The sequence below is a fragment of the Carassius auratus genome, chromosome 26 (genome assembly GCF_003368295.1).
Source record: "Carassius auratus strain Wakin chromosome 26, ASM336829v1, whole genome shotgun sequence".
NCBI lineage: Eukaryota > Metazoa > Chordata > Actinopteri > Cypriniformes > Cyprinidae > Carassius > Carassius auratus.
In genome coordinates, this window is record NC_039268.1 from 16,915,202 (window position 1) to 16,928,992 (window position 13,791).

General features: G+C 35.8%; 1 protein-coding gene across 4 annotated transcripts; it reads left to right on the forward strand.

The window, feature by feature from the left end:
• The first annotated feature begins 3,020 nt into the window (after window positions 1-3,020).
• On the forward strand, window positions 3,021-12,310 carry LOC113044480 (dystrophin-like). Of its 4 annotated transcripts, none has more exons than XM_026204517.1 (5): window positions 3,021-3,500; window positions 6,570-6,690; window positions 9,498-9,590; window positions 11,038-11,063; window positions 11,257-12,310. In XM_026204517.1, the coding sequence occupies exons 1-4, from the start codon at window positions 3,336-3,338 to the stop codon at window positions 11,058-11,060; spliced, it is 402 nt and encodes a 133-aa protein (XP_026060302.1). In that variant the 5' UTR covers window positions 3,021-3,335; the 3' UTR covers window positions 11,061-11,063; window positions 11,257-12,310. The 4 variants fall into 4 exon arrangements, with proteins under 4 accessions (XP_026060302.1, XP_026060300.1, XP_026060301.1 ...); XM_026204518.1 differs by having other exon boundaries at window positions 3,027-3,500; window positions 6,576-6,690; XM_026204515.1 differs by lacking the exon at window positions 11,038-11,063.
• Window positions 12,311-13,791: the final 1,481 nt, after the last annotated feature.

Sequence of the window (13,791 nt, forward strand, 5' to 3'; positions counted from 1 at the left end):
CAGCAAGCCAGATTGACCTATCAGTTTTCAATAGAGATATCACTTTTTATAATTCAAGGAAAAGTATTCTCTGGCCATGAAAATATTATCCTATCCTTATGATAAATTTAGTTTCTAAATTTAGAGCTTGTAGCTATAGATCAGACACATCTCAGGGACTCGTAATGTGAGTGGGGTGGAGTCCAAAGCCAATCATTTTATATATGAGTTTTAATAATTCAACTAGTAATACATCAAACTACAAATCACACAGAGTAAAATATGCGTACGAAAATACAGACAATAAACATTTAAGAGACATAACGGAATCCAAATAAAAGAGAGAGAGAGAGAGAGAGAGAGAGAGAGAGAGAGAGAGAACGAGAGAGAGAGAAGTGTAGAAAGCGAGAGAGATCACAGAATGAGCTCAGGTATGAAAATCATAGTCAGTAACTTTTAGAAGCCAACAACAAATCAGATCATAACAACACTTTAAACCAGCATTTAAATCTCCATAGAGAAAGTGATACTTGCAGAAGTGTCCCATGTGAGTGTGGCGTGAGATCGGCGTCGAGCTTGTGAGCCTTGCGCGTTGAAACAGCCATGTGCCATGAAACGGAGGCCATGTGACGCGCGTGCACGCTGCGCTTGGCGTGAGCGTGGAGCACGTGGTCCTTTGTTCTGTCCTCGCGCGGTATTTGAAAGGTTCAACAAACATTGTTCCAGAATTCGTCTTCCTTGCGTGGAGAGGCGAATAGTTTAATAAACTTTAGTAAAGAAAAGAAAAGAAAACGAACGAAACGAAAGCTTCCAAAGGAGCCATTAAAATGGCTTTTTCTCTCAGCCCCTGTGCTGAGGGGGTTCGCGCTGTGAGCGCGGCCTATGGCCGCGCGGAAACAACGTTGGAGAGCAGCGTATCCGAGAACGGGGAAGAGGAAGAAGCAAAAAGAGAAGGGTGGACCTTGTTTGGTCAATTCTTATAGCTTGAAATAGTTCACGCCCATTTTCGAGGGAGCATCCAATGAATGTCCGCGATCTGAAGCGGAGGGAAAGTTCCTTTGTCTCGGTTGAGACAAACCCCTGATGATTTAGGGCCTGTCCGATTTCATCAGGAATATTAAAGCAAGTTCATTATTCCAGATTAAATACATTTTTCATTACTTTGCTCTAGATAAATGGGTCTGTCAAAGCATGACGATTAGAACAAGACTAAACATAATAGGTATATGTGATCAAAACATGAAGTTACATTAAATATGTGTAATTCTACATCTGAAAGATTTGCTTAACACATGATAACACTGCAGATGTTGGGAAACATCTAAATGTACCAAAAGGGAATACGTAATACATTTATACAGCATAAAAACTAACAGGTAACAAATTCATTCCATAGAATGCATTGGGGAGAAGATTTGGCTTCTCTCCTCTCCAGTGTGGTCGTAAACTTTACGACCTGCAAAAGTGGGGGTTGCAGAGACATGGCTCTCTTTGAGGAAGTTAAAGTGAGGAAAGACATTTCCTAAAGTATAAGCTTGCAACTTATACTCTTCACATAACAAGGATTAACCATTTTATGCAATCCATAAACATAATTAAAATACATATTAATAATAAAATGAAAGTAAGGAACTTATACGAAAAGTTCCTTTGTCTCCAGTGTTGGAAGAATTTGGGTTGGGGGTTTTCGTTTCTTCTTTGAAGCTCGCATGGGCATCGTAAATAGTTTAAGTCCAGCCAGGCTGGCATTTAGTACCAACAGTCTGAATTTATAAAACAGAATTTAACCCATGAATCGCTGACCTGCATATCTGTTACACAGTTAATTATATGTAAGTGTGAACTCGTGAAATGTAGTTTTATAACAAGGTTCGGGAGAAGCACGTCAGATACTTAACCTAATTAGCACAGGTGGAACCACTCAAGATAATCAACCTTAGGGTATAAATACAGCTGAATCAGCCTACCTGTCTCTATTGACGGTTTATCAGCATCCCCCCTCCACCCCTTCTCCTCCACTAGAGTTCACTTTACACTTCATATACGGGGGGGGTACTCTAGGTTCGGGCCATTCCCGAGCTCGGAGCCCCTTCCCCGGACAGCACGCCAAATACGCATTATAATATTCAGTTAATTATATGTAAGTGTGAACTCGTGAAACGCCTAATTTGCTGCTTATTAATAGAAAGGTAGTTGTTAAGATCAGGGATGCAGAATATGTGTTTTATAAGTACTAATAAAAGTCCAGTATGTTAACAATAGGCATGCTAATAAGCAGCTAGTAAATAGTAAAAACTGGTCCATATATTAAAGTGTTACAATGATAATAATACAATGCAGCTAACCGTAATTGTGCATAGTAAATAAACAGGATGATCAGATTTCACAATAGAGATGAAAATGCCCTTGTGTGTGTGTGTGTGTGTGTGTGTGTATATATATATATATATATATATATGTATGTATATGAGCTCATCTGCATTTTATAATATTAAGTATTTGATTGTGCTTTCGATAAATGCTTCTCAAATTTAGCTTAGAAGCATTTGGCCATCCAAGTATAAGCTAGCACACACACAAATCTTCCCACGCTGCTGAGTCAAGCACATGGGCTACACATCTGAGTCTAATATTACACACAGTGAGCTATATTAAAATTTTGAGTGCATGAGAGAGCAGAAATAATCGAACAGATTTAATATTGTTTCAAATATGCATTTTCTAACCCTAAATCATCCTTTTTTTTTTTTAATATACAGTACCCTTCAAAGCTACTGTACTTTCAATAAGGTCTCTTATGCTGTCCAAGGCTGCATTTATTCAATTACAATAAAACGTGTACAAATTATTATAATTTAAAATAACTGTTTGCTATTTTAACATATTTTCTGATTTATTTTATTTCTGTGATGGCAATCTGAATTTTCAGCTGCCGTTACTTCATGATACTTCAGAAATCATTTCTATAATACTTGCTTTGCTTGCATTTATAATTATTATCCATGTTAAAATGGTTGTGCTGCTTAATATTTTTGTGGCAACGGTGATGCTTTTTTTTTAGGATTCTTTGATAAATAGTCTTTAATGTTAATTTTGTTCAATTTAATGCATCGAAATATTTAAACAGAAGTACATTTTGCTGCATGCTCTGCCAACCGTGCCATAAAAAAATAAATAAATGCTAATAGCACATGCTTCTGTATTTGTCAGACTCACCCTTTTACTAAAGTCCCTGTTTCCTAGGCTTCTTTCTGAAGTTTTCTTCCCTGTTGTGCAGGAAGTTGCAAGCAGAGTACGACCGTCTGAAGAAGACACATGACCACAAGGGTCTGTCGCCGTTGCCCTCACCCCCACAGATGCTGCCCGTCTCACCCCAGAGTCCACGCGATGCTGAACTGATCGCTGAGGCTAAACTACTGCGACAGCACAAGGGACGTTTGGAAGCAAGAATGCAGATCCTGGAGGATCACAACAAACAGCTGGAATCACAGCTCAAACGCCTCCGACAGTTACTTGAGCAGGTGGGTGGCGCATATCCTTAAGATTTGATCAGTTTATACTCCCTGCCAGTGGAAAACTACTTTTGGAAGTGTTGTTGAAGGAACTCGAGCAGTGGCGTCAGCTCCTGTCTTAAGTCTAAACTTTGCTACAAGTAAATGTCTTCAGATTGCACACTGATCATTTACAAGGCGTATTTCAAATCATAGCTGTGGAATGTAACACTGTTCTTGTGCTTCCTTTTGATTGTTGACAGAAGAAATGAAATGCTCAGAGTATTGTTATATTTTAAATGTCAAGTTTTGGCTTTTAATGTTTGTTATATTTGTAGTTCTATAAATGATGAACTTTGTTGGGAAAGTCGATATTTTTTAGTATATTAATATATATTAAGTATATTTATAGTTGAGATTTCTTTTGACTCGATGCAATTCATTCTGGCACTGGACAAGTCAAATGTTTCCTTCAAATTCGGCCACAATGAGGTGCTTAATTATAGCAAATATTTATGCTAAATTTAGACGCTGTCAGGATGAATGTAGAAGGTTTTTTGTATAAGAGCTTGGATTTGGATCTACATGTGCATTTTGTACTGATGCAAGTTCCATGAATTTGTTAAAGAGTCTAAGATTTATTTTGACACAATCTTCCTGAACTGTTTCATCTGTTTAAAGATGTTATTTTTCTGCAACTGTGTGGATTGAAGGCGTCATCAAAGATTTTTTTCTTTCTTTTGAGTTTTGAAGTTGAAGTTGTTGTTTTTTTTCTTTTTCTTTTTAATAGATGTTTAAACCAAAGACTTGGAACTATAGTGTGGAATAATGTTAGCTTGTGTTGTTTTTTTTGAATGCAGACATGTCTGTTAATTGTCTATTTCTACTCCGAATTATTTCAGTTTAGTCCACAGCACTGTGCAAGCCAAAATGATATTGATTGTGTTAAGTATACAGTCATATTCACGCAAAGTTATGTTTAGCATGAAATACATGTATTTGAAATTAAATTAAATGCATCTTTAAGCAACTCCATATCGAAATGCTGTACTCTAAACATTCAGAGGATTGGTTTGGTTTTGTTGTGTTATTCAATCAGTTTATTTGATCAGACATGGTTGTTTTTGATTTTTGTTAAAAAAAAATTTAAAGCATTGTTTAGTCTTGTTTTTTTTTTTTTTTTCTGTCCTTATTGGCAGTATACTTTATACCGAATATTTCAACGAAGGTTGAATATTTTCCTACCATACTTGCCACACAACAGGCGTTGTTGATCCTGTCCTTATCAAAGCTGAGGAGGGATGCCAGATCTTTTAGGTGGCCAAAAGAACATTTTGAGCGACTTGTCATTCTTCCTCAAGCAACCCATTTCTCTGGGTAATTTGTTTTTGGAGTTTGTTTGATGTCAGCTTCTTCAGAAGTCTCCTCCTGCTCGAATAGAAGGAAAATCAGATATTTTGTCTGCATCATGTCTTGATGAATGAAGCGTATGTCTCAATGCTTACTTCAAAAAACAAAAACAAAAAAAACATTAGTCGACTGGGGGTCTTTGCCAAATGGATTCATATCAGATTTGTTCTTGAAGAAATGGCTTCATGTGTTCTCTGTGGACCCTTTGAACTAAAATCTCACTAGACTCCAGCTCCTTCCAGTGGCCGACTTGGCCGAAGCTTGAAGAACCAGACTCAATAAACGCGGGGAGATATATTAGCTCTCACTTTGTTCAGAGCCAATGGAGTTTGGCTTCACTTCATTGATGTTGTTTTTCTTTTTGTTGTTGTTTATAACCCTCAGCTTCGGTTTTCTTTACATTTGCAATCAAGCCTTTACCTACCAGTGTATGTTCTTGTTTTAGTAGCATCAGTTTTTATCTCTGTTATATGCTAATAAACATGTTCTTATGTTTAACACATGCCCATGTGTTTCGCTTGGCAAATATCTCAAAGAAGACCAAATGAAATCACCAGAACTGCTACATTTTATTCATGAGGGCTGTTTGGTCTTGTGTTATGAATTGTTAATGGTGGAAGTTTTAAACGCACTCATTACGGCTGTGCAGTGACAAACCAGTTTATCATTAAAGCTGATTATTTTTAGGTACTGTAATTGTAATTATGTATCAATTATAAGTTACATGAGTAAATAATATAGCCAAAAAGGTGGACGGCTAAAAAAAAAAAAAAACAAAAAAAAAAAAAATGAATTGAAATGTATCAATTCATTTGTATTTCTCAAGGATGCATTAAATTGATCAAAAATGTAATACGGTTTTCTGTTCATCAAACGTTCGTCAAAGAATCCTGAAAAAAAAAAAAAAAATATATATATATATATATATATATATATATATATATATATAAAATCTGTAACATATATTAAAATAGAAATAGTTGTTTTAAATTGTATTATTTCACAATATTATTGTTTTAACTGGATTTGTATGAAATAAATGCAGCCTTGGGGAACATAAGAGACTTTTGAATGGTGAACTAATTAACGGTAGTACTTAAATATTATTAGATTAAGAATTGTATATGAAACAGACATTAAAAGTTTATAATATATAATGTGTTAATATATTTGTAATAATATAGTATATTAACAATTTTCAGCCCTGAATATTATTGTACATATGAATGTACAATTTACATGTTTGCTCCAGGGGTTTGTGACATCTGTGACTGTTTTTGAATACGTTAACCGTCTGGGTTATTTTATTTCGATATTTTAGCTGCATCAAGTCCACTATTTTGTGTTTATCCTTGTGTTCTTGTTTTGTCTTGACTGTCTTGTTTCTGAAAAACTGAATGATGCAAAAACACAGCAACTCTAAGAGCCCTTGCTCTTGTTTTATGCTGCAATTGTTAATGTTTTGAGAAAAGACCTTGGGGAAAAATTCAGTAACTCCTCAATAAATATTTGGAGAGGGTTTCCTGAGGGTTTAAAAACTAGGCAGTAAAAGAATGTGAAGTCTTGGATAGAAAATATATAACTGAATGTTTTCAAATGAATCTGGAAATACAGAAGTACAACCCAGTGCTGATGTTTGCGTCCAGTCCCCTGCCTAATCTATATGGTTCCTCTCTACCTGTGTCCTAGCCACAGACTGATTCCAAGGTGAATGGCACTGCCCTGTCCTCCCCCTCCACTGCCTCTCCGAGATCTGACACCAGCCTGGCCTCACTGCGTGTGGCCGCAAGCCAAACCACAGAGACCATGGGTAAATGTCCCTAACAACTTCAGTTTAAACCTAACTCATTAAACAGATGGAACTTGTTTAGAAATTTTAAGCAGGCTAAACAATAATGATCAGTGGTATATCAGCATATTGCATATTGATCCTTAGCAAGATAGTGAAATGTATGGAAGCCTGTTTTAGACACAGAATAAAAAGAATAAAGTAATTGCACATTTTTATCTCACAATTCCGACTTTTCTTGCAGTTCTGAGTTTATATCTCGCAAGTTATAAAGTTAAGGGGAAAAAAAGTCGTAATTGGCCGTTAACGCAGCTGTTAAAGCAGATTTGCAAGACGTAAATTCAGAATTCTGAGAAACAAGTCAGAACTAAAGCATAAATAGAATTCCGACATATGAACTTGAAATTGCAAGAGAAAAAAGTCAGAAATTTATATCTCACAATTATGACTTCTTTTTTTCCTCAGAAAAGTCCAGATTGTGAGACAAAAAAGCTGCAAGTTCCTTTTTTTTATTTTTATTCCTTGGCAGAAACAAGCTTCCATAGAAATATATATGTAGACAGTTGTGTAAACACAATATTTTTTGTTATTCAAATAATAGGCGACACATTTTCTTCCATTATGGTGTATCTTGAATTTTTCTGTGTACAAGTAAAAGCTATTAAAGGGTTACTCCAACCCAAAAAGAACATTTTGTCATTAATCACTTACCCCCATGTCGTTCCAAACCCGTAAAAGCTTTGTTCATCTTCAGAACACAATTTAAGATGTTTTGGATGAAAGCCGGGAGGCTTGTGAGTGTCCCATAGACTGCCAATAAATTACACTATCAAGGTCCAGAAAATTATGAAAAGCATTGTTAGAATAGTCCACTTGCCATTAGTGGTTCAACCGTAACGTTATGAAGTGACAAGAAAACTGTTTGTAGTTGATATTTTTGTTTCATTTACATTCAAAAAGTATTCTCGTCGCTTCATAACGTTACTGTTGAACCACTGATAGCAGCTTTTATGGGTTTGGAACGACAGGGGTCTAAGTGATCAATGACAAAAATTTCATTTTGGGGTGGAGTATCCCTTTAATGCAATCTATTCTATCTACCCACGGTTAAATATGTAATAATTCATTTCTTAATTTGACTTGTTAACTGACATACATAGTAATTATTGTGTTTAATAGCTGTACTTGTGAAGCTTTCATTGTATGGCTTGGCTTGAAGCCCAGGCTGGTTTCAGCAAACGATTTTCTGAACCGATAAATAGAGGCAATGTTCTTATCTGTGCCAAACAAAAAGGAACACAGGGAGCTTTTATTCACATATGGATACAAAAGAAGTGTTTTTGCCCTTAACTGCAAGCCAACATCTTATTTGTTGTCTTCACTTTTTGAAGAAATCACGGTCCAACAAGGTTCCAACAAAATTGGTTGTACTTCAGTATTTGAAGAATAAAACAACAATCACTCTATAATTTGACATTTATGATTCAGGTCATCTTTAATGGCTTCCTGTAGTGTACTTACTGCTTTTATTGATATGCTTTTATTTTACCCCAGAGGCATGTGTATATCTATGAAACTGGTATTAATAGTTTTACATGGCATTAGTGCTATTTTCCAGCTTTTCAGTGTTCTGCAGTGTGATGTTTTTACTAATACATCTAATACTATTTCACACAATATTTTCTAATCCTCGTTTGATTAGTATACATGCCATTTCAATGATTCTCATGCTGTGTGGGTCATTTCTGCTCAAAATTGTATTCTTCACACCACAAGAGCATTTTAAACAAACTGCAAGCAAAAAAAAATAATGTATCAATGGCCCAAAAGCTTAATTTGTTTCTTCTTACACATTATAACCTCATAGTTATTGTTTTATCTGTGTAACTGTTAATTGTTCTGTACAGTTATTGTTTGTGTTTAACTAAAACCAGAGTGTTGATTTATTTTTAGAATCATTCTCGCGGGGACATCTATGATTCTGGTACACATTTTCTCTACATTTTGGAAGAGTTTTGTTTTATAATGGCTTGCTTTGATTTATTGCAGGAGCCTGACAACATTTTTAGTCAACATGTTTTTGTCGTTTTTTTCTTGTGACACTCTAGTCTAAAAAAATAGCTGTTGTCATTTTGTAATATCACAATATTTACCATCTCTGTTTGCTGACTGCCGATTTTATTGTCGCTGAATATATTGCTCGAAGTTAAATGAATATAAATGAATGGTAATTGAAATTGTGAAATTCATATGATTATGTGACAATGTCTTACTTTTATATTTCCTTAATTTTCTTGACAAATAATCAAGATAACATTTGTCGAGATCACAAAACAAAATGGTTTACAAGAATGTATTTTTCCTTTCTTTTGGATATTGTACTTCGGCCATTTCTGCTTGAATGTGGAATTGACGTATTGAGCTAAACTTGACTGCTTCATTTTTTTTTTTCTCATTTCACATGCATTTGCCATTTGTTATGATGTTTAATGAGATTATCCATAATTTGATAATTTGTAACATTGACTATTTGACTATTGGCTATTTGTTGTTTCTGGATTTCAGTTGTTAGAATGATGATAGAAGTTGTAGATAAATGAATGAAGTTTTGAATGGAAAGCTTTTTAATAGTGCTCTCAAACTATTGCACCGTGTTCTACTGTATATGAGAGTCCTCAACATCACCTTCAGCATTATCCTCTAAGTCAGTAATACAGGCAGCAAACACCGTCTCTGTTGGAATATGAAATGTCTTGGGCATCAGGAGAACATCCAGGGTTTTTAAGGTCAGTTCTCAGTTGTAATTGGTTCACTGCTGTGTGTTTCAGGTGATGATGAGCTGTCCAGTCCCTCCCAGGATGCAAGCACTGGATTAGAGGACGTCATCGAGCAGCTCAACAGTTCCTTCCCTCACAGCCAAGGTGAGAGTCCAGCTTCACTGCCTACTACAAACACTTCTGTTAATCCAGCAAACTGATGCAGATAGTCTCAATTTACTTGATTTAAAAAAAAAACTTTGTTAATGTCTGGAAACAGGTCATCACAGACTATGATTGCATTGCATGTATTGCAATAATTTAAGGTGCCAGTAATTGCAAATAGACAGTTATTTTAAGATAAAGTACTATTTTAGATTCCATTTCAAGCAATATGGAGAAAAATATTCTTTTCCAATGAACACAACCTGTAAGTTTCTCTGACCCAATCATTTGGATGATTAAAAGGATAATTCACCCAAAAATGAAAATTTGATCTTTATCTGCTTACTCCCAGGGGATCCAAGATGTAGGTGACTTTGTTTCTTCAGTAGAACACAAACTGAGATTTGAAACTGAAACCGTTGCAGTCTGTCAGTCTTATAATGGAAGTGGATGGGAGTCAAGGCTAAGACATACAAAAAATACACAAACAAAACCGAATTAAACCCTGCAGCTCGTGACAATACAGTGATGTGTAAACACACAAAACGATCGATCTGTGCAAGAAACTAAACAGTATTTATATAGTTTTTTACCTCTAATTCACTGCAATGTGCAAGCTAAACTCTCCTAAGCATGTCCTCCTGAGAAATAGGTGGCAGTAATGCACTTATAAGTCTGCGATCTGCCATAAAGCGAGAAGATGATGCCTCACGCGCCTGCTGCTGAAAACTGCGCTCAGGAGGACGTGCTTAGAGTTCAAACAGCTTGCACACTGCAGTCAATCAGAGGTAAAAAAAGTGTATAAATACTGTTTAGTTTCTTGCACAGATCGATCTTTTTTGTGTGTTTACACATCAGTGTTTAATGAGATGCAGGGTTTCATTTGTTTTTGTTTGAGGATTTTTAAAAATATTTTAGCTGGGTTTCCCATCAACTTAAAAACATCTCTGTTTGCATTCTACTGAAGAGCCAAAGTCACCTACACCTTGGAAGCCCTGGAGGTAAGCAGATAAACATCAAATTTCATTTTTGGGTGAACTATCCCTTTAAATTGATTTTGACAATGCGTTTCTACTTCCTGCTATAAACGGAGGATGGAGGACTATTTTAGTATAATATAAAATATTACAAAAAAGACTTTCAAATGACCAAAGTCTTCAGCTTTAAATAATCAAAATCTAGAACAGACATTTAATGTTGATGTACATTCTTCTGAAACTGTATCTCTTTCTAACAGTGACTCTTAACTGGATATGTATTGTGAGAAGCACAGAATTACAAATACATAATCCAAAGAAACATATGTTTATGTAATTAAAGCCTTAAACAGCATCTTGCTGCATCCTTTGTGCTTGCAGTACAAATCCTGTTTGGATTCAGTCCAACTGCCTATCCCTATTCCAACTTTACTGATTTTTCTTATTTCCTGTTTTCCTCTGTGTCTAAGGAGGTGGATGGCTAAACCCCTGAGAGGTTAGTATCGTTACTAACCCTTTACTCTTTTCACTCTTTTCTAGTCTCATTTCTCCACTTTACACTATGGTTTGAAGAAGTTTCTTAAAACGCCCTCTGTAGAGATGTTTGTGTAGCATTGCTGCTTCGTGCATATAGTGTTAGATCGTGTTTTCAGACACTGACGTCAGATTTTGTTTTTCATCTCCCGCAGGTCCTAATGTGGGAAGTCTTTTCCACATGGTTGATAACATTGGACATGCCATGGAGTCGTTGGTTAATGTAATAACTGAGGAGCGGGATTTAGACTGAAGAGGTCTTCTCCTAGTTGCATGCTTTTTGTAGTGTCAACAACTGGACAGGATATGTTTACAATGGGAATATAAATAAAAATCTATTTTTCTGAAGGATCGCGGTTCCACATTGTAGATTTGATCTTTAGTAGTTTCAGTAGTTTCTTACAGCGAGTCTAGAATTGTCTATTGATCAGAAAAAAAAAAGGTTTTTAAACTTCTATGCAATTGTACAAAAATAGAACGACAGGTGTGTGATAACGTAACATTGCGTGCCATGTGTTTGTACAGCGTGGAGCGCATTTTAAAAAAAGTGTTTTATCTAAATGGCTGACTGAGTATATGCAGGGGTGCTTTATCAACTCATTTTGTTTGTAACAAAATAACAAATGCATATTAAAAGCAAGCCCGTTATACTTGTGCGTGTGCGAAAGAGTGTGTTTGAAACATGTCTGTTTTTCTGTATGTAACCCATCGCGTTCAACTACTGCAGACATCATGCAAAGAAAAGACATTTGTCATGATTTTTATTATTATTATTAAAGACATACTAATTAAGGTTAAATGCTGTCTACCTCACAGATATTCACTTTTTTCATAATCTGTCCGTGTTTATTAACGGAGCAATAAGAATCATGATCATAGTATTTATATATTATTGACAACTCTCATGTTAGAGATAACTTTTTTTTTTAGGAAGCTTGTTTCCACCACATAATAATTATTAGACCTTTATGCTTTGTCATAATGTATATGTATGCACAACCGTTATATAACTACAAAACCGTTTTGCACCTTGGAGATGAGCATGTCCTGAGTACTGCATATTTATTTCTGAGATGTGCGATTTGATTCTAACTCTTGTTCTGGAATCATATATATTATTTGTAATCGCAAAAACTATTTTACCAGACGATGAAATGTAATTGTGGTTTTCTTAACTTGCCGCTGCATTAGTTGATAAAAATGGAAATGCATTTTTGCCACCGTTTGTCTGTTTTATTATGGATTCACTGTGCTACAGTGTAGGTAAATGATTGCATTACCATCTGACATACTCCGCAATATAATCAACTGAAAAGGTGTTGGTGAAATTTAATTTTAGTTATTAAAAAGAACGTCAAGCTACCATGTGGCTTTAAAAACAACCTTGTGGCTTAGTGTAAATATGTGAAATGGGAAATAGAAACTGAAGCAGCTAATTAATATCCTTTGTAACAATGAGTCTTACAGAATAATTAACTCAAATGATATATAGGGAATTTGAATAATTAATCAGGAATATGATTAATTTATATCTCAGATGACAGTTACATTAAATTTGATTGATTATGAAAAATAGCTCAATTGCCTATACCAATAAATAATCACAGGGCACTGTCACTTACTCATTAATATGTCAATATTCCATTCTTCATATCAATTATTGTGATCTCTTACTGTAAATTACTGCAAATCAAACAGTGGTATGGCCAGCAAACCACTGTTGACCTATCAATTTTCAATAAAGTTATCACGCCTTATAATTCAAGGAAAAATATTCTCTGGCCATGAAAACATTATCCTATCCTTATGATAAATTTAGTTTCTAAATTTAGAGCTTGTAGCTATAGATCAGACATCTCAGTGACTCGTAATGTAAGTGGGGTGGAGTCCAAGCCAATCGTCAGTATATGGGTTTTTAATAACATCAACTAGTAATACATCAAACTACAAATCACACAGAGTAAATATGCGTACGACAATTCAAACAATAAGCTTTATACAAGACATAACGGAATCCAAATAAAAGAGAGAGAGAGAGAGAGAAAATAGAATGAGATCACATAAGGAGCTCAGGTATGGAAATCATAGTCAGTAACTTTTGGAAGCCAACAACGATCAGATGATAGCAACAATTTAGAGCAGCATTTAAATCTCCATAGAGAAAGTGATACTTGCAAAGTGTCCAATCTGTGTGAGCTGGACATCAGGGCGTGCTGGATCTTTTGAAACCGGCGTGCGCGTGCTGGATACCGGCGCACGCTGGAGCACGTGGTCTTTTGTTCTGTCCTCGCGCGGTATTTGAAAGGTTCAACAAACAATGTTCCAGAATTCGTCTTCCTTGCGTGGAGAGGCGAATAGTTGAATAAACTTAGTAAAGAAAAGAAAAGAAACAACAAAAACGAAAGCTTCCAAAGGAGCCATTAAAATGGCTTTTTCTCTCAGCCCCTGTGCTGAGGGGGCTTGCGCTATGAGCAACGTTGGTCGATGCAGGAGGGAAGGGAGTCAGCGTAAGAAGAGCAAGAGACGGACCTTGTTCGGTCGTTCTTATGGCTTGAAATGGTTCATGCCCCTTTTTCGAGGGAACATCCAATGAATGTCCGCGATCTGCAGCGGGAAAAAGTTCCTTTGTCTCTGTAGAAACAACCCCCTGGTGATCTAGGGCGTGTCAGATTTCCTCAGGGATATTTCTA